Here is a 20,146-nt window from a genome sequence, read left to right as displayed (position 1 = left end):
TCGGCTGCAGTGGCTTCTTTTCTCCCACTCTGGAAAAATCACCAAATCCAGCGAGACTGAGGAAAAATGGACTTCTTCATGCCTGAATGATCTGTAGTCTGCGCTGTGTGCCTCTGCCAGGCAGTTACTGCTGCTTATCCTGAGCTGCTCATTACTGATAACAAGAAGCAGGAAAGTTATTTCATATTTTAGGAAAATTACAGAGCAAATATGTTTAAGTCTTTGATCAAAACTGGGTTTAAGGACAAACAGATCCCCCTGTATACTTGTTATATAAAGGTTTTGTCCATTGCAAACACAGAAAGTGCAGGATATGAAATCTATGCAAAGTCTTGGAAATATGCTGGCAAAAATACCGTGCATCAAAGAGACATTTGGGGATTTAATATCTTTTAGCTTCCTCTTCCATTTACTGATAAAAGCAGCAGAGGCTGTGGCATCCCGACTTATCATTAGATCCGGTAAGGAGACTCGATAACATCTTTCACTCCTTATCCAGGAAATGCCCTCGTCTTTTAAACTCCACACCAACAGTTAGTTTGCGGTGCAGGCGTTATGGTGAAAATTAAACTCCTCTCAGATTTGACAAACACGATCTACAGAGAGATGTTTTTAATCAGTGTAAAATCTCACTGGCATGTGCATCATATGACAGTATTCTCACTTCATCTCAGGCCCGTTTCTGAAAGGAGCCTCAGATGATAAACGAGCAGATGCTGTTTTCACTTATAGTTTTTTAATGTTTCCTCACATGTTCATCATGGTTAATTAAAGACTGCCTCCTCCCGTGTCTTCAGTGGAAGTGATGTGAACACAAATCAGAGGTGTGTACAATGCTTCAGCGGTGAAAAAACATTATTTAGATATGTATAGTTTGCCATTGAGGACGGATCATGACATAAAAGATGGAAAATGCTGTATTTGTTGTGTACCTGTTCCTTATTCAGAGTTTCTGTCTGAAGTCATCCAAGTGTACACAGACCTACTCACTCCTGAGTACCTTTGATCTTATGCTGATATGTGGCACAGAGTGAACGATTAACTGTATTTCCTCATAACCCTGTCTTATCTGACCGTTTCTGATAACTTTTGAGTTCACTTTATTTGTTCTACACAGCACCTGAGAAGAAATGTATTTATAGTAGGTGTTCATCAGAGAACTGTGTGAAAATACAAGAGGACAGGTGCCTAAACTTTGATCCCACATGACCCGATCGCCTTGTTGACGGCACTATAATCTGAAAAAGGAGTTAATCGGTCAGAAGAGGTTGGCTCCTGGGTATAATTCACAGCTTTGTGCTTTAAAGCAGACTGCAAGAAACCTGGAGAGAAAATGGCGTTCCACTAATTTAAAAGAGTCTCAGTTAGTCTGGGAAGATGGTTTCATAACGTCTAAGAAAGTCCTGATATTTGTTGTGCTTTGACGAGATATAAATAAAACTGAATTGAATTAAAACTGAGGGGCTTCTTTTAAACTTCAGATAAACCGTTAACCGACGCGGTCTTTTAACTTTAGTTTGTTTGTTTTTTTACATTGTACTTGCGTCAGGAGAACTTCTCTTAATGGTCACCTAATCAGTTAAAACCATTTTCATGAGCTCTTGTAGAAATTGTGTGAGTGTAGACAAAGTGCCGTCCAGTCTCATGCGGAAGGGAAATGTTGGTTTAACAAACTGATGAAGCTAATAATGTTAAAAATCTCAGTTTATGATAAAAAAATAAACTCCTGCAGAAGCAGGTCATGATTTAAAAAACTGCATTGAATAGATCGAAGCATTTTAATATTTATTCATTTTTAATATTTTCACAAGATTTGCTGACAATAACAAAAACACCTGAAGTTTGTCTTCTAAAATCGGCCTTTTAATCACTTTTCCTCCGTTCACATTGTATTTCTTGCTCAATATTGTGGTAGCGAGTCTTGGTTTGAGAGCATATGACTTTCCACTGCGCAGTCGTTGACATTACAGCTTTTTGTCAGTAATTTAGAGATCTACAAGCTGCTGAAAGAGCTACAAGTTTGGTTTTATTTTTGCTTTTGGACTGAGATTCTGCTGCTTTTGTGCAACACCCGACGCATGATTGTGAACTGGACCGGCATATTTTAGAGACCGGTTAAAGGAAAGAAAACAAAAACGACTCCATGACTTTGTATTTGTGTGTTTACAACCGTGTCCGCATTTATTTTCAGTAAGTCTTTCCATACATATAAACAACCTGTACAAACGGCCGAGTCTTCCATCTTTTTCTGCTTCTTTTTTTCGTTCCCCCCCTTTTTTTTTTGTTTGTCACAACATACAACTTGCATGATAACAACAATCAGCAATATCATCATACACCCACTTTGCAATATTCAAACTAACATTTTCTGTGCAATACAAAATAAATGTACACATACTTTCGATTTTTTTTCCCAATAAAAAAAAAAGAAAAGAAAGTTGCGGTTATTTACAAATCCCACGAGAAAAAAAGTACACATTCTCCACACCAGTTTGCTTTTACACTGAACTCAGCAGAAGCATGTTCTCCTATTATTAACATATGGTATAGATCCTTTGTACAGTTGTTTTTTTTTTCCTATACGTCATGTCCTTGTAGTGTGACTGAGCACCTATGATACGGTTACTACATGAGAAATTAGTAGAAACTGGTTATATTTCCCTACATGACCTCAACAGAAAAGTTAAATTGAGTGTTTTATGTCTCCGGGTGCTGTAGTGTTTGACGTTTTGCCCGTTCAAGTATCACAAACAGGACAGTTAGTTGTTGTCAGTAAGGCAGAAATTATATTTGCACGATGTGAATGGCTTCATTTGTTTTCTATTAGTTAATGCAAAACGTTTCCAGAATGTGAATTACTGTAGGTAAACATTTTAAAAAGTCTGAATTTTGAATATAACCGTGAGAGCAGGTGATCGACTAAAAATAAAAAATAAAAAAGATATCACCTGCTGATTTGCATCTGGGCAGAAATGAAATGATAACACCAGACGAAATCTACAAACCACAAATAAAAGTACTTGACTACAACCAAAAAAAGTCTCCTGTGAGAAATGAAATCTATACATATATTTACTTGAGATTTACTCCTGTTTTTGTTGAATGTGACACATTTAAACACGGTTTCCAGTCGCGGTCGTTTCTTTCCCTTTGCACGTCCTGGTGTTCATCTGCTGAATGGTTCTGTTTGTGGAAGAGGCAGTGTTTTATGGCAATAGAAGGTAGAAGTCACATGTGCATATCATGCTGCACTAATATAGTGCAATGTAGTGCCTGAAACAAAGCGAGAGTGGAGGCAAACATGGCAGGCAGTAGTTTCCATGAACGACTGATTGCAGGCTTCTCCTCCATCAGCATCATACAGATCAGTTTATCCCACAAACACAGGCCTGAGTGCCTCTGAATCAAGCAGAAAAAAAAGAGAAGAAATGCCTCCCTTTTGTTCAAGACTGGAAAAGAGATTTGAGTCAAAACCCAGTTGAGGATTGAGAAAAAGGAATCCAAACCTTTTGATGGAGATTTTCCCCTCCCTCCTCCTCTTCCCTGCGGTGACTTTTGGCAACGTACGAACCGTCAGAGCATCCAAAGCCTCGAGCTACTCAGCATTTTCAGGGACAGGCAGAAAAAGCGTGGGGGGAAGAGTTGAAGCTTTTGCTGCCATATTCACAGACAGAAGCACAGCTGGGCCTGTCTTCTGCACCCAGCCTCTCCCGTGTCTTAAACAAGTCAGTAATATGGGACATCAAAGACGAAAAAAAATGTTTAAAGAAAAAGGGCGCTGGAGGTCATGAAGGCTCTGGCAAAATAAAGTATTTAAAAAAACAACAACAAAAAGGAATGAACAGAGCTGGACTCGAAATGGCTAAACCCCACCAGTGTCTCAGCTAAGAGGATTTTCTGTAATGTCTCCGCTCTGTAACGTGTCCATTCACGCTGCAAACATCCATGTCCCACACTGTAAAGTATGATGAAGCAGGTCTCTATGACAGGTGAAGTGCTCGGCGAGGCGCCTGTCGGAGGACTACATGTCCGTGTCCCCGTCGTAGGCGAGAGTCAGAGGTTTTAGTCGGTTGTTTTGCTGCCTCTGTCTCTGAGGTCTCTTTGGCTTTTTGCTGTGTGAACAGAATGAAACAAAGTTAAAGCGATACCAGCTGAACGGCCACACTCGTCATGACTTCACATGCTGCAGGCGTCGGGGAAATGTGGGTGTGATCATGAAACACAAAAATGCGGGTGGAAAGGGTCAAAGCAGCTGTGAGGGTGTTACAGCAGGAGAGGAAAGCCCATTCCAGGGTTTTAAAAGGGATTAATGTCAACTCAATTAGCAGATTTAATGTCGATAGTTGAACTTCCCACTGACTCCTGATCTCAGAGGGTTGATCACCACAAGTCTATTAAACATAAGACTCATAGTTTTTCATCTTCATTAGCAGCTCAAAACAAATTCCCAACTCACACGACCAAAACAAAGCAGCAAAACCAACAACGGGCGTGTTTTTTAGGCCAATCACCTAAAAGTGACAAATATAAATGTCAGAGGATTCTGTCCAGCTTTTCTCCTCTTCCTGCGCTGTTAGTAAGGTGTGCACGTTAGGAACCGCGGTGTAACAGGGATGCTGCATATCTTCTTGCTCTAATGTCTTGTCCACTAAAGTTTTTGGTTAACGCAAACTAATCTTTTGCAATATTCCATCTAAGATAATGGTATTTACAATGGTATTACTGTGTTGTCATCGTGGATAGTGGAACTAAAAAAAAAAAACATAATAATTATAAAAAAACCTTCCAAAACCCCAAGGTTCCCAAAGCACTTTCCTGTGACCTCACTTGTATTTATCTATACAAACCCAATTTGTAGGAAAAGTAACTGAGAGTCGATTTGAATGTTGCGATTTTGTGGGACCAAATATCTCCTTTCTGTTCAAAAAGGATTGCCCAGTGTTTCCTATTCTAAAGCAGAGGATAAAGGAAGCATTGAAGCTTTGGAAAAAGAAAAAATGGGTCCACCAAACCTATGTGCACAAACTTGATTCTTCCCTCCAACTGTTCCTACTGCTGGATTTAATAGTTTCTGTCAGATGAGCATTAAATCTGTTGAAATGTTCTTCTATATTTACTTTTGATTCAGTTTACCCCCCCGCCCCCCTCCCCTCAGATGTCACAGATGCTGAAAAGACTTCTACTTAGGATGAACAGAGGCTGTGAGTGATTTCCAGGTCATAATCACAAAGACGGAGGAGAGAGGAGACAAGACGGCTGAAATGAATCAAAGGAAATGAGCCTTTTGATTTTGGCTTGCTATGCCAGACTGTGCACTGATCTCCCTCTTTGTTCACATGGCAACAACAAACGTGGACAAGACAGTGCTGGAGCCAACCAAATGTTGATTTACTCACCAACTATACTGAGGAACGGAGTCGTCATAATGTGCTATAAGGGTCACTGCCAGAGGTGGGAGAAAGTCCCTATGTTGCAAGTCCAAGTAGAGTCTCAAGTCTTTGCTCTCAAGTCTTGAATAAAGTCTCAAGTCTTTGCTCTTAAGTCCAACTCAAGTCCAAGTCCTATGATTTTTGTTTCGAGTCCCAACCAAGTCCTAACAAATTGATTACAATTAATGATACGGATCATGACCATGCCTCAATTAAGTTGTTTATATTTTATTGTTAATGTTCTGCCACTTATTCATTTGTTTATTTTTATTAATATTGTGTTTAGATGCTTCGTCAATATAAGTACTGCCTTCTTCTGCCAATAAAGCTATTTGAAATTGAAAAAAATTGGGCGATATCTTTAGTATCTTTTTTTTTGTGTGTATTGGCATTAATTATCCAGCCAAGACTGATAACAGGAGTGCATTTGTAAATCAATAGACAATAGACTTTGGGAGGTATTTCTCCTTTTATTTCTACACAAACTTGCTGAAACTTGCACATAAAAAATCATTAAAAAAAAAACACCATTCAACACCAGCTGCACCCAGATGTGACCAGGTTGAACCACTGGTCTGTTAGCTGTGCGTAAGGTAACGTGACGTAGTGACGTGACGTGGCGGGCGGCGTGAAGTTCAGGTGTCACTGACGGCTGGGATTTCTGGCTGGTTGCTACAGTATTGATGTGACACTTTTAAAAAATATTTTAATATTTGTGCTTGCTGCATGTGACTTAACTCGAGTCCAGAGGGTTAAGTCCAAGTAGAGTCCAAGTGTTTTTTTGATTTGGTCAAGCAAGTCTCAAGTCATCAAAATCGGGACTCGAGTCCAAGTCTCCACCTCTGGTCACTGCTACAACATCCAGCACAGAACCTTTGGACAAACCTGATGCTTCTGGGCCTGATGTGGACGGGGCCTGAAACCTTTTTACCTTTTTCTTTTATTCATCCAGCCTTTTGGTGCTGTGTTGCAGCTGTTAGACGATCCAGCTAACCCAGAATGGTGCAGGTGCTTCCTTTTTCATTTAATCTCAGAGATTATCAGATGTAAAAATGCTGGAAATGATTATTATTATAAATTAATTGGTTTGTTTTCATAATGCAGAAGACCCTCCAGACCCCAGACATAACCAGGTCCTCACAAAAGTTATTCACCTTAGTGAGAATGACTGAAGCAAAAACTAAAAACAATCTTGGACTTTGGGGAAACACCGTCCTCTTGGAGCTGTCCCAATCAATGCTTTCATTGGATTTTAAGACGGCTTTGAATAGAAATGTGAATTGCACTCCCATTTTATTGGTTAAATTGAGGAAATTTCTAAATAAGTTTGACACCTGAACCCACCCCGCTGATCTGCAGCCTTGAGTTAAAGAATAACTTTCATTTAAATTCCCTGAAAAGGATAAAACGAGGATGACTTTCTGGCTTTCTTTGCTGCATATGGCTCCCAGCAACGGCCTCCTACTGAGGACTAAAGTTTCTTCCTCTGAAAAATGGCACAGTTTTTTTGTAAGATGGGTGGCTCAATTATTGAGTTCGTACATCAAGCTTTGGATACTCGGATAAAACTTGGTAGTTGGATTAAATAATTTTTGGTTTTGATCTTTTCTTGAGATTTGTTCCCAGCAAGAAAAACATTGACATTATTTCAGCTTTGAGTGTGAGACCTAAAAACGACTCTAAACTTGTCAGAAATGGCACATTTTCCACACAGACGGACTACTTTCTCCGTGGGGAGGAAACTGTCTTGAGAGTATCAACTACATTCTCTGCAAAGAGGGTACAAAGAGTGTAAAAACTACAGACAAATGACTCAAAAGGATCTCTATGAAAGCATTTAAGGTATAAGAGTTAATATGCATGCAAACTCTGCACACATGCAAAGACAACGTTTCCTCCAGGAGAAAAAGGCACCTTTAGTGGAAGAAGTGAACACATGACTTCTAGTTTTTCTCTGAGCTGTCAGAGCGGCAGGATTCATGTCTAAAGCAATAAGGTGTTCAGAGCTCAGAAACATCCTCTGTGAAAGATGGTAAAGATAATATTTAGTTGTCCTCATTATCAAATTTCTGTTACTCAAATGTGTTATCAGCCAGCAAGAGAGTCCAATTAATTCTTCTGAACAGGTAAAAGTTCCTCCTCTCACAGTACAGGGAGGGGTGATGTCACACTCTCTTGAATATCAGGAAGCTTTAAAAAGAAGCGATTTTTTTTTTGGATGAAAAGTTTGCAAATGAAACATCAGCAAACCTTAAACAAGCAGCCGCAACATTTCACTTGTCTTTTCCATTTGTTCATAAAGCTGTTGTGTGTTTTCTTAATTAATCCGCCGATGATGCTACATAAGTTTGCCTTTTACTTTTTCTTAAAGTTTTTCTTAAAGTAAACAGTGACAGACCGTTTTTTATCCCAAACCCCAAAATAATCATTATTTGAAGTCACGAAAGTAAATGTTTAACTCAAAGGTTTTGGTTGTTTTGGCAGAAAGGTTTTTTTTTTTTTATAGTATTTCTGCTTTTGGCCACAAGAGGGCAGTGTTGCATCATGCTACAGAAGCACTCCAGCTCCTGCAGATTTAAATTTGATTTGTGGCACAGACATACATCCCTGCAGTTTATTTTCACATGTCTGCTTTATATTAGCGTCTCTCTTGAGTTTTCTGTTATTCGGGTTGTGTTTTGACTGATCCACATAACAAAGCATTTAAAATCAACTTATCATAAGTTAACAGCTACGATAATACATTCCTGTGGGGAACACATATAGCAACACAGTGTAAAAGCATCGCATTCTGTTTGTGCCATTACAACTTTGTATGAACACACAATGGATGGAATTGACATCATTCTGGAAATACTTAATCATCATGACATTAGAGGTTTTGAGTATTTCTAAGGGAACATATGCTACGCTTATGTGAAGAAAGGGATTGAAGGGATCTACTATTTGTTCTCTATACTAGAAAAACGTCTCGTTTCATCTTAATATGAAGAGTGCATGTCTGCATGAATTGATCCTTTTTTGGTATTCATATTACAACAAAAACTAGAGGACACTGATGTGCTCACACAAGCTGTTGCTAATTCTGCTTCATCTCCTAACAATATAACATTTCAGGCCATTATTTAAAAGATGTGGATGTGATTTTTGAGACTTTACGCACAAGTATTCACACATAAACCAAAATGACTGGAAATTGATGAATTTTTGTTTCAGTTCTGATAATAATACGTTACATTTTGACATGTATCAGCGATTCATTTAGTCTTAAAGTGTAGCGTGCAGGCTAACAACATCAGTGTCTATATGTGCCTTACAATAACACTTACAGATGCTTTAGTGTCACAGCTTTGTAGACTTAAATAAAACAAAGCTCTGCGATTACATTGCATGGTTTAACATTTAACAACAGTCCTGAACTGAGCCGGTCCAGATCGACATTGTTGTTGAACTAAAAGTGTATAAAAATTTGTTAATGTTATTGTAAAGCACACGCAGGCACGCCTCTACACTTTAAGTCAGGTTGTTAACCCTGCAGGTTAGATAAAACATTTATTCAGTGTGTTTCCACTTTTAGTCAGTGTAGTCCAGGGGACAGATTTGAAAGCCAAAAGTCAGATTTAATAGAGAATTATCATTGCAAAGGCAACGGCTAAACGCTCTCCTACCACTTGAAGCTTTAATCTGCTTTAATCACCTCACACATGGATTATTGTGTGTTTGAATCTAACATTGCTCCACTGGTTACCCATCACATACAAAGCTGATTTTAAGTGGTTTCTTTTAAACCCACCATGGGTCCCCAGATCTTCAGAACATTTATTTTTGACTGACCCTCGATCAAGGTTGATCTGTGAGCGAGGTGGTGTCTTTGCTGTGGCAGCTCCGAAGCTTTGAAACGACCTTTTGCTGCCAGGGGTTTCCCCTCTGACTCCTGCAGGACAAAGCTAAAGACAAACATGTTTTCTATGGCTACTACTGGTACTCAGTAATCTTAGTATTTTATATGGTGTTTGTTTGTTTGCTTAGGTTACTTTATTGTTTTGCTACACATTCTGATATTGTTTGTAAATCTTTTTTTATTAATGTGCTTTAGAGATTCAATGGACCTTCATTTCATGCTAATCTTTGCTACTTTCAGAGTTTTTGGTACAGTCGCACTCTGATCTGTCGGGCCAATTTCAGTACTGTTGTAGAACTGAAAGTTTTATATTTCAACTTTACTATATTTCTGTGGTGAAAATAATCGATTTTACTTGATCAGAATAATACATAACAAGATGTTAAGTGATCACTTTATAAAAAGATGCTGGTTTAAATCCAGCAAAGTATAACATTCAGCTGCAGCATGAAAATGTTGCTTCCATGCTAATTCACACTAATGAGCTAATACCAATAACTAATATGTATAACAATGAACTAGGCCACTTTGCATCGTGATTACTTGTTGTTTTGCTACCTTAAAAAACATTTTAACATATAGTTGTGCCGATATTTTTAAGGCAGGATATCCAGCTGTAATGAAGTTTATTGCCAATTGTTGCATTTCTTCCTTTGAATCCCCATAAATCAACTTTGGTGCTTAAATGTTTGGAGGAAATATTTCTTGCACTCAGTATCTGGCCCAAAAATAACAACAACAACAACAACAACAACAACGACGACGACGAGAATTTTGGTTTACTGAATGCAGTTAGTCACTAACTTCCTGCAAAAAAAAAAAAGTAGATGACTCATCTTACATTTGTCTTATTTAAACTTATCTTTTATTTAGTTTGTAATTCATTCTGTTTTTGAGGATAAATGTTTATGAGCTAAAGGACTTTAAAAGTGACAAGTTTATATGAAAAAGCTGTTTTCTTTTTCTTTCTTTTTTTTGTAATTGCTCTTTCAAGTAAAATATTTCAGAACATCTTTCAGAGATGTCGGTCCATACTAAGAATTTCTTTTAACACAACTTTAAATATATTACTAAAAGTCATCAGCTGCCTGTGTGAACACATGAATCAGATAGGGGTCACTTAGGATGAGGTAGAAGCTAAAAAAAAAGGTTAAATAGGATCTACTCTAAAACTTCACTACATGAAGCGAGAAAACACTTCTGGGGTGGTGTGTCCTCACCTGCACCTTCACTCAGCTAGTCAGGCAGGACATGTGACACTTTGAGAGAGGTCACAGGGAAAGTTCAGGGACCACAGGTGCTTATTCTGGAGGCTGTCAGAGTGGGGCCAAACCCTCCACATCCTCATTAGCTGCTGCTTTCAGCCAGCTCTTGGCAATCGGGACAGGTGTAAATCATCTCATGTGCATTCTGGCCCATCCAGACTACCGTCCCGTTGGCGTCAGACTCTTGGGCCTTAAGAGAGCGATGCACCTGGGCACAGTAGCTGCTGTTCTCACATGGAAAACGCATGAAGGAAGCAAAAAATGAAGACAAAAACAAAGACTTGAAGTGGGGGGAGCTTTAACTCAAATTGGGTGGAGTAAACAGTGGAGGGTTTGGGTTCATGTATGAGGATGATGGCAAATGATGGAGATAAAGCAACTCAACTCACCAAGCTAGGTATATCATAGACACTATGAATATGAGGAGCACAAAGGCCCCGGCTGCTACACCATACACCCACATCTTCAGCTTCCCATCTGTGGAAGAGGAGGCTTGTCAGTTTGTCTGTTTGCACGTAAAAACGGCGCTTACAGCCATTCAAAAGGACCCTGTAAAAGCCTCAAAGATCTACAACACATTCTTCAGAGTAACATTACAATAACATATCCCCTTATTTACAGTGTACTTTCATCATTTGAATCAACCTTATCAGTTTCTGCTGGTACTTATGTGAGAATATTGGAAGACCAGCAGGGAGCAGCGACTTGGTATTTCCAAAGAGAAGAGACATAAATCAGAAATAAGTATTTCTTTAAATGTTGGGTGCGATGACATTTACCACACACATCTTACCTAAATCTTTAAGCAGCAAACCTGCATAAACCTGCTGTATGTCTGCCTTCAGATAATGAAAATGAATTAAGATAAACTTTGGTAAAACATGCCCCAGGCCAGTGTGTGGATCAATATTTCTCTACAGCAAGTGTACACGCAGGATCACTACTGTTGGTGTTTAAATCAGCCAACACACTGGAAAAAATGCCCCTCCAAAAATAAGTAAGAAAAACAACAAATATGAGACGTTTTTTCTTGAAATAAGCAAACAAATCTGCCAATGGCACTAGTGAAAATAGGCCTGTCAAGATTTCTTGAAATAAAATGTGATATTTAGGACTTTTCAGTTAAAAGTGATCTTGAAATTAGCTTAAAAACCTCTTCAAATGAAAAAAAAAACTTGTTTCATGTGAAATATGACTCAAAATAAGATCTTTTCAAGACTTTTTCACTTAACAAGATATTCAAGATGTATTGTATTAAAACAAGTCCCTATATCTTGCTGAAATGGTACTTGTTAAGCAATTTTGTCTTATATCAAGTGTAATGAGATACTCAATGAGACAAATATACTTGGTAAGATTTAGATTTTTTCCAGTGTAATACTTGTCGTGACTTTTGCAACTCCCACATTCTTCTGACCTCCTTATTCGTGGATGGCAGTTGGGTTTTAAGCAGCAAACCTGCATAAACCTGCTGTATGTCTGCCTTCAGATAATGAAAATGAATGAAGATAAACTTTGGTAAAACATGCCCCAGGCCAGTGTGTGAATATTTAGCCCTCAGATATCAGTAGAAAATATATATATCTATATATATATATATAGATATATATATGCTGCTTTAGACATGCTAATATCTGCCATGAGCAGAGAGTAAAAGGGTTTGTTTTGAATGCACTTCATCAGTCACTGTCCACGCTGAAGTCAGTCCAGAGAACATCAACGAGCAAACTCAACCATTAACGCAATGAGGCATCGTGACTGTGAAATGTGTCACTGAACACCATATTTAACTTTCCCTGGCTGCACATTTGTTTCCTTGCAAGGAAACCATATTCACAGAAAATGTTCAATTTGTTTCTAGGTTTCTCCACAATGTGCAGTCGTCACCTCCATTTGGTTTTAATGTTCTCCTTTGTACTTACATTTAAATCGCTGCAGGAAGCAATAAATATTTTATTGCAACAAACAAACATCACACTATAAATCAGTGGCTGCACTTTTAATTATTACCTTGCTTCTCTCCCTTTACATTTGACTGTAGTGTAGTTTATTAGCAAGACGTGTGCTTCGGAAAACAAACACGCCCTCGGACGATAGATGGCTCAGTGTATGTGAATGTGGAACCCAATCTGTTCTGCATTCTTGCACCCTAGATGTTTCCTTTGCCGCCACGCATGATCAGTCAGAACGCTCTGCAGACGCAGCTCTCAAATGTTAATGTACCAGCAGCTGGGAGCAGGTAGTCAGGCCCGTTCATGCATCTGAAAGAACTTCCACTGATGATGCTTCATGTGTCAGTTTCACACTTAATACATACACACACTGATCTATATCTGCATGGTGAAGAGGAGCTTTGGAGATCATCATATGAACCTTTGTGCTCTTTGTCTGATAGAGAGAAACAGTTTTATTTGATGGGTTTCGTTACAACAACCCGATAAATGGAAAAATAGGAGCTTCTGCAGTCACCATGGTGTCTAAAAGGATGAAAGTTTTCCACCTGACAGCAACAAAACACTCGTATCTATTTCGTCTCGTTAAATTTTCATGAATTCTGTGCAAAGAAGCTGTAAAGTGGTAAAAACCGGTGTTTGATCTGAGTAACAGTGTGTGTTGGTCTTACCTGGTCCGTAGGGCTGCAGGTACCAGGTCCGCCCGGAGCGTCCCGGCTGGATGGCGCTGGGCAGTGTGGGGTTTATGGCACGACTGGTCTTCACATCCCCTTTCTTGTCCTCTGCAGTGGGGATCTCCAGGATCGGGATGGGGGCACACTGGTCCAGCTGCCCAGCTGGTGACAGCACTTCTGTGAAGCCCTCCTCGCACACGCATGCACCGGCCTGCAGGGGGCAGTGCAGAATCATATTTGATATGTGCTGGAGGTAAAGTGGACCATGGGGGGCTTTGGGAGGGGGGCACACTGGTAGTCTGGCTGCTTTGGCTCTTTGTTCATAGATTAAACCCCCATTTGTGCTCAGCAGCTATGTATTTTAACACATCTTTCCCATTCATTTGTAGTTAATAGAAGCAGAAGATTCCGAGGAAACGATTGCAGAAAATGTTTGTGACATTGTGGCTTCACCCTAATACTGCACACTAATTCTAGTTTCCAATAAAGGTGGAACAGTATTGCACCTCTCACTAAACACTAAAGCTCAGAAATACAAATATAACAATTAGCAGCTGCACTGAACAAGCTGGGGATTAAATGTCTTGCCCAAGGGCACCCAAACAGAGCTCATGGATTTTCCCAACAGTTACCAGTTGTTTTTTTGTTTTTTTAAAAACCCTAAAGCTGTGTTTCAACTGCAGCAACTTTCCTTTGGGACAGAGGACTTCTGGAGGTTTCTTTCCTGCATTTACAGGGACTGAACACAGCACCAGGGATTTATTTTATCCCTAAAACACTGTTGGTGTTGGAGTCACCTTCAAAACCACAAAACCAGATGAAAAATGTTGATAGTTTCTGGCTCTTTCAGGGTGGGGCTTGAATATTTCACAGTACTCTGTGTGTTTTATTTCCACCTTCCACCACCAGAACTCTGTTAGCTTCAAACTGCACCACAGGAACAGCTGTTACTGTTTGCAAACGCATCATTTAAACTCAGATATTTGTGCCCATTAATAGCTGATTCTTCAGCAAAATGTATCCCGATATTTTTAACCGAATATTAGGAAAACATAGCAAAATAAAAAGTGAATATGTTTCATGTATATATAGTTTTCATCTATTACTGATTTGTGACAAGTAAGACTAGCTGTTTCCTTAAAGTTGCATCTCTGAAGAGCATCCAGCTGATCCAAAATGCTAACAGCAGAGATGATATGTCTCCAGTTTTGGCTTCTCTCCATTGGCTCGCTGTTAAATTCAGAATAGAACATAAAATTCTTCCCCTTAAATATAAAGTTCCATCACATCTTAAAGATCTCATAGTTGGATGTTTTCCCAACAGAGCACTTTGCTCTCAGACTGCAGGTTTACTTGAGGTTCCCAGAGTTTCTAAAAGCAGAGCCTTCAGTTATCAGGCCCCTCACTGTGGAACCAGCTGCCAGTTTGGCTTCAGGAAGCAGACACCCTCTCTACCTTATCTAACAGAGCTTATAGTTAGGGGTGGCTCAGGTGACCCTGAAACATCCCATAGTTATGCTGCTATAGGACTAGATAGCAAATTTGAATTAATTTAATTTGATTCTGATTGTATTACAACGAAATTGATTATAAATGACTTGAATTGGACTGTATCTTTGAACTGCTTTGAGATGTTTGTTGGGATTTGGGGCTTTATAAATGCAACTGATCTGAACTTTTTAATGCAAAACTACAAATGAATGTAAATGTAATGTTTAAGGTCAGAAACGGTATTGATTCAGGAATCCCATTGTATTGGTTAAGTCAACTTTCATTTAAAGGTAACTTTTTTAGCAGCCAAAGACTCCTTTGTAACTAAGAACCTAAATTTGATTGTTTTGAAGCCATTCCATCAGATCTTATGATGCTCTAAGGGTTGCACTATACTTTCTGATGCTGCACTTTACTTTGATTCAGTTGAAGCACCTAAAAAAAAAGAAGCTTTCTGCCTGCTTCCTGAATTTATTCCAGACTAGTTGAATCCCTGTGCTCCATGTAACTGTGATCTGGAATAAACCTGGACAAGACATGTGCTGGGATAAGACGTGGACTTTTCCTAACACTTTTACTTGTTAATAAGGGTAAAGACATTTCTTTTAAGGCCATTCATCATTTTTATCCTGTCAAGTCATTTCTGGTTATATTCTATGGGGATATTGTATCTGTGTCAGCTGTACTTTCTGTACCGTGCAACTAGGGACTTGCAAGTCTACAGCAAAGCATCTATTGCTTTACTTTGGTTTATTTTATATTGTAATTCCTTTCTGTTATTGGCCAAATCCATAATTCTAAGGTCCAAAAAACAAAAATCAGTTTCTTTGAAAATGATGCAGAGATCTTAGAACACAAACTACATCCCATTTTATTTAATTTGGTATTTGTTATTATCATTTATGTGAATATTTTGAACTTTTTCAGTTGTGTTTCGCTGCGTAAAACCCCTGGTGTTGCATGTAGTTTCCTATTACTCTAAATGTACTGTAAAAGTAATCTACTGTTAAATAAAGAAAAGAGGTCCCAGAGGCTACAAATACAGGTACATTTGTTTAAACTGTGGTTTTAGACACTTGAAGAGTTTATGAAATGGTTGATTTTCTGTCCTTGAGGGAAGCGATGATGTCATCTTAGTGGCAGTGGTTTGTCGTGCTGCTGAATTGCACTCATCATAAAGAGAGGTGTTTTTCTTTCATCCAGTCTACCTCACTGATATAAAGGGGGTGGAAAAAAAAAATAAGAAACACTGTAAACTACCATCAAACAGCACCGCAGACTGTAAAAGTTACCATAGAAATTGAATCAGCACCTCTGGGGCTGAAAATAATCAGACTCCTGAAGGTGGAATTCGCTGCAGGAGTGCTGTGTTGCATTAGCTTTACCTTGCTGCGCCTAACAAACCGACTGAGTGCAGACTCTCCGTGGTTGTACGAGGACTGAAGATGTAATTGTCTGATGACTTTCAGTCTGCTTATTCTGTGGTCTCGTTTGGATCAACAGCAGGTACAGCTGGTAACCAGGGTTCAAATTTTCTTCACGCAAGCTATTAACATGGAAAAACTTGATATTTATCGGGTGCTGCGAACGTATTGTTCTGGTTTTGTTGCAGCACAGTTGAATGACACTATAGAGAAATGGGTTTTACATTTTCACGCTGCCGTCATTTCATTCCCTGCTGTATTCAAATTCAATTCTGGCAGCAGCGTGTCACCGTGACTACGCAGAATGCCATTCATCAAGACGACCGGCGCCTTCAGGTTCAGGTCTTTGTGCCGTTTTTCATTCTGTTTAGTCTTTTTTTTTTAATTTCTATTGTGGATCATGTTTCCCTGGAAGGTTTTCCTTTTTGTTTCCAGCTTTATTGTGATATAAAAATAGAAGAAACGTTTACCTCGCTGCAGAAAGACTTGGGCATGAGACAGGGAGGATCACACGAGCTGTTGTCCACTGGAGGATTCATTGCAGGGCAGCCACCTGCAGGTCAGACCACAGCAGAATCAAATGGAGCATGTGGCGTTATTAAAAAGAAGACAATGAACACCGGCGTTCTTTGTGTTACCAGGTAGATGTGCCATCACTGATAACAACTGTTATTCAAGGAACAAGCCTGATGTTTTCATATTCTGAAGTTACTGATGGTTTTAATGCAGAGCCTGTAAATTCATCAGTAACCTGATATAGTTGACGGGCTGTAATCTGGTTTGTTGTGAGTCTTATGTGAGTAACCACATGCTCGTGAGAGCTACACAAGAGATAATAGCTGCCGCCGCCTACCACCTTCACTTCTCATAGAAACAAGTCAATAGTTTATCATATTATATTTTGGACATTTTTGTGCTAATTTCTACCGCCTGCATAAAACTGACACCAGTGGTTTTAAACTTGTTCTGCAGTTTCTCACTTTAAAGATAAACTCAGTTGCACTATCTATTATTCAGAACACTGTAAGGCAGTGTCTTCCCTTCAACATGGGTGGGATAAGCTGCTTATTGCTGAGGTGAAAATTCAGTGACTAAGACGGTACACAAACCTTCCTTGTGTGCGTAGTGTGGTCAGTGAATCATGAGTGTGTTACCAGCTCTGTGTACGCAGGATTGACTTCTTTTCTCAGCGAGCAGAGGAAAAGAGCCATGTGTGAATCTGTGCTCTCAGATTATAAACCTTGCTCTTCATGCATTGCTTAAATTTAGCAGTCCATTCCCACAGATTTGAGAATTATCCTAAAAGAGTGCTGTCTGATTATTTCATTCTGAACCACTATATGTCCGTCTGGCCTGCTGTTGCATATGCATATGGTGTGCATACACATCTTCTATAGTAACGACCCTGCTGAGATCAGAGAGATTTCCATCCAATTAAATTCTGAGGGGATTTTTTATTTGAGACTTGTCAAGTTTATCAGCCTGTTCACCACTATCTTTATCACAGTGCAGTCTCTGACTGAAACCCACTGCAAAAGTTACAATTCTTCAATGCACTTTAGAGTTTTGCACATCTGTCAGCAAGGAATGAATGGGTTTCTGGGTGACTCACACACTAACACACAATGCATAAGAGTTAATGTGCAGTGTTCCAGATTTTGCTTTGATGCAACAAAATATGACATTTTAGAAAAATATGACAAGTCATGCTAATAACAAGGAGAATTCAAAAAACAAAAGCTAAAGCTTTTATTAGAGAAAATATAAGAATTTTGATTAAAATTTATTTTGAAAATTGATTTTTTCATTACAAGCAAACAAGAATTATTTTGTAAATTGAACCTCATCTTTTTGCTGTTTTAATTGACTTATTTCAGTTCAAATTAAGCCAAATAAAAACAATTCTATGAGGTTACTCTTCAGCTTTTTGGGTGCTGTTGTTTGGCTGTTAACCACGGATGTCCAAAAAGTCCCATTTTTAAATCTAAAACCCAGAGTTCCTTACCAGTGACATTGAGCCCATCGGAGCGCTGACACCATGTAAGTGGTCGAGTGGAGTTATGACGACTGCTGCTGAACCACTTGTACTCATAACATTCGCCCCCTGCAAGCAAAATGAAAAAACAATCAACATCTATGAAGGCAGGTGGAGTGCAGCGAAGAACATTAATCATGCGAGTGACAGATTATTAAAGCAGCTGCTAAGTTACGGTTATATAATAGGTTGCCGTCACATAATGTCCAGTTCAAGGTTTTAATCTTCAGTAAGAGCTTTTGCTTAATGACTTTCTATCAATGCTATTATGATTTTATCAATATCTCCATCAGGGCAGTAAATGACTGTATTTCCCTGCGGAGTGCGGTGTAACCAATCATCGCTGCGGCCGATTCGGCAGCATAAATGAACCATTTAACCTTGAACAAAAGAAAGATCTCTTCTCCACAGGCTCGGGTACAATATCGCTGCTCCAGTCGATGGCACGGCTCTATCTCCTGTGTTCACAGGATGATTTGTCTGAAAGTGAGACGACTTCGTGCTTAATGCTCTCCCACTTCCCATTTCCTCACTTCTTTTTTCTCTCAGAAATTATTTTTCAAAGATGTGAAAACAACACTGAATCAGTCATTTCAGGCAGCACTCCACCATCTTTTATGAGCAGGAGTTTTACTACCCGGTAACATTTCTCAGAGGAAGAGCAGACATCCTTTCTGGAGACAGAAATTATATGAATCATAGCGTAAGATATGAGAGGAGGGCCAAGAAGGGTTGCAGAAGATGATTTTAGTTATATTAACTGAATATGAAATTATAGCCAAGCTGTTATAATGTGCAGCATCTTTACATCACAGCGTGCCCATCACACGCATTCACAAAGCAGTGGAGGTAGAGTTAACAAGCAAAGTGCTGGCTGTACTTTCTAAAATCATAGTACAAGGTCATTGCTAAAGAAAGGAAATGAAGTGGGGTTGAGTCTACTGTTTTACTGTTTTGCAATCACAACCTGCAGGTGAACCTTTTCACCTAATTTAACCTTTTTGAGAGGACCTGCAATAAAACCTGCAATCACCAGGTTAGAATTTCAGTTTTCCCTAATTCATGTCCAAACCACGACAGAAGTGATTTCCATTAACATCATTTGTACTCTTTTTACTGCTAATTTGCAAATGTTAGCACGCTGATGTGCTAAACTGGGATGATGAATGCAATTTACCAATTTAGCATGCTGAATTAGCATTTAGTTGAAAGCCTCGAGCAGCAACAGTGGCTGAAGACTTAAAATACCCTCAATATTTCTTCCCTTGAATGACTGGAGTCAAGGATGTGGTAAAGACAAGATCAATTGTTTAATTTCAACTGTAAATATATCAATAATCTTGTGTTGTGTTATATTGATAGCCACTCAAGTGATGTAAATCTAAATATCTAAATAAAATATGTATATCTAATATTAGCCTCAACAAAACAAAATGTTGCATATGAGCATAAAACCTTTTTTATATAATTATTTTATTAATTTTCTTTTAAGTACTGCACAAAATCTTTGCTGGTCAAACAAGACATAAATTCTAATTAAAGAAAGAAAAACCTTTTAACAGGCAAAAGTGAAAAATACAACCTGACTCACTGTTGCATAAAATACTGCATGTGTTCACACTGTAATTGCTCTTTTGTACATAGTTGTTGTGCATAAAAATGCACAGATACTATTTGTTCTGCCTGAAAGCGATTAAATAAAAGTTTAAACAAAAAACCCTGGTTTTACATCTTTTGGTCCTGAAAAAGAATGCATACCTTCCAGAGAAGGTACACGATCAAGAAAACATTAAATCAACGATTTAATCAGTCATTGGAACCTGATGTGACATTTCGAGCATTTTTGGCTGGATCTGTTTTTGTGTGTGTTTTCTATATTTCTGCTCACCTCATGAATGAATGTTAGTCCAACTTTGTTTTGGTCTCAGAAATGTTTTATTCCTGGAGCTCTAGGTTGCTGCCAACCGAAAGTATT

General features: G+C 38.8%; 1 protein-coding gene across 1 annotated transcript in view; it reads right to left on the bottom strand.

Annotated features, from left to right (window-relative positions):
- Positions 1-2,164: 2,164 nt before the first annotated feature.
- The window catches only part of thsd7ab (thrombospondin, type I, domain containing 7Ab), a 186,776-nt gene continuing 168,794 nt past the window's right edge, over positions 2,165-20,146 (bottom strand). The window contains exons 25-29 of the mRNA XM_075466226.1: positions 18,142-18,240; positions 16,607-16,689; positions 13,219-13,432; positions 10,985-11,072; positions 2,165-4,112 (exon numbers count right to left, since the gene is read on the bottom strand). Coding sequence (XP_075322341.1) covers positions 4,022-4,112; positions 10,985-11,072; positions 13,219-13,432; positions 16,607-16,689; positions 18,142-18,240 — 575 coding nt within the window. The 3' untranslated portion in view covers positions 2,165-4,021. The remainder of the gene's footprint in view (positions 4,113-10,984; positions 11,073-13,218; positions 13,433-16,606; positions 16,690-18,141; positions 18,241-20,146) is intronic.

Source organism: Odontesthes bonariensis, chromosome 5, assembly GCF_027942865.1.
Source record: "Odontesthes bonariensis isolate fOdoBon6 chromosome 5, fOdoBon6.hap1, whole genome shotgun sequence".
Lineage (NCBI taxonomy): Eukaryota > Metazoa > Chordata > Actinopteri > Atheriniformes > Atherinopsidae > Odontesthes > Odontesthes bonariensis.
This window is presented reverse-complemented; position numbering and strand designations above follow the sequence as displayed.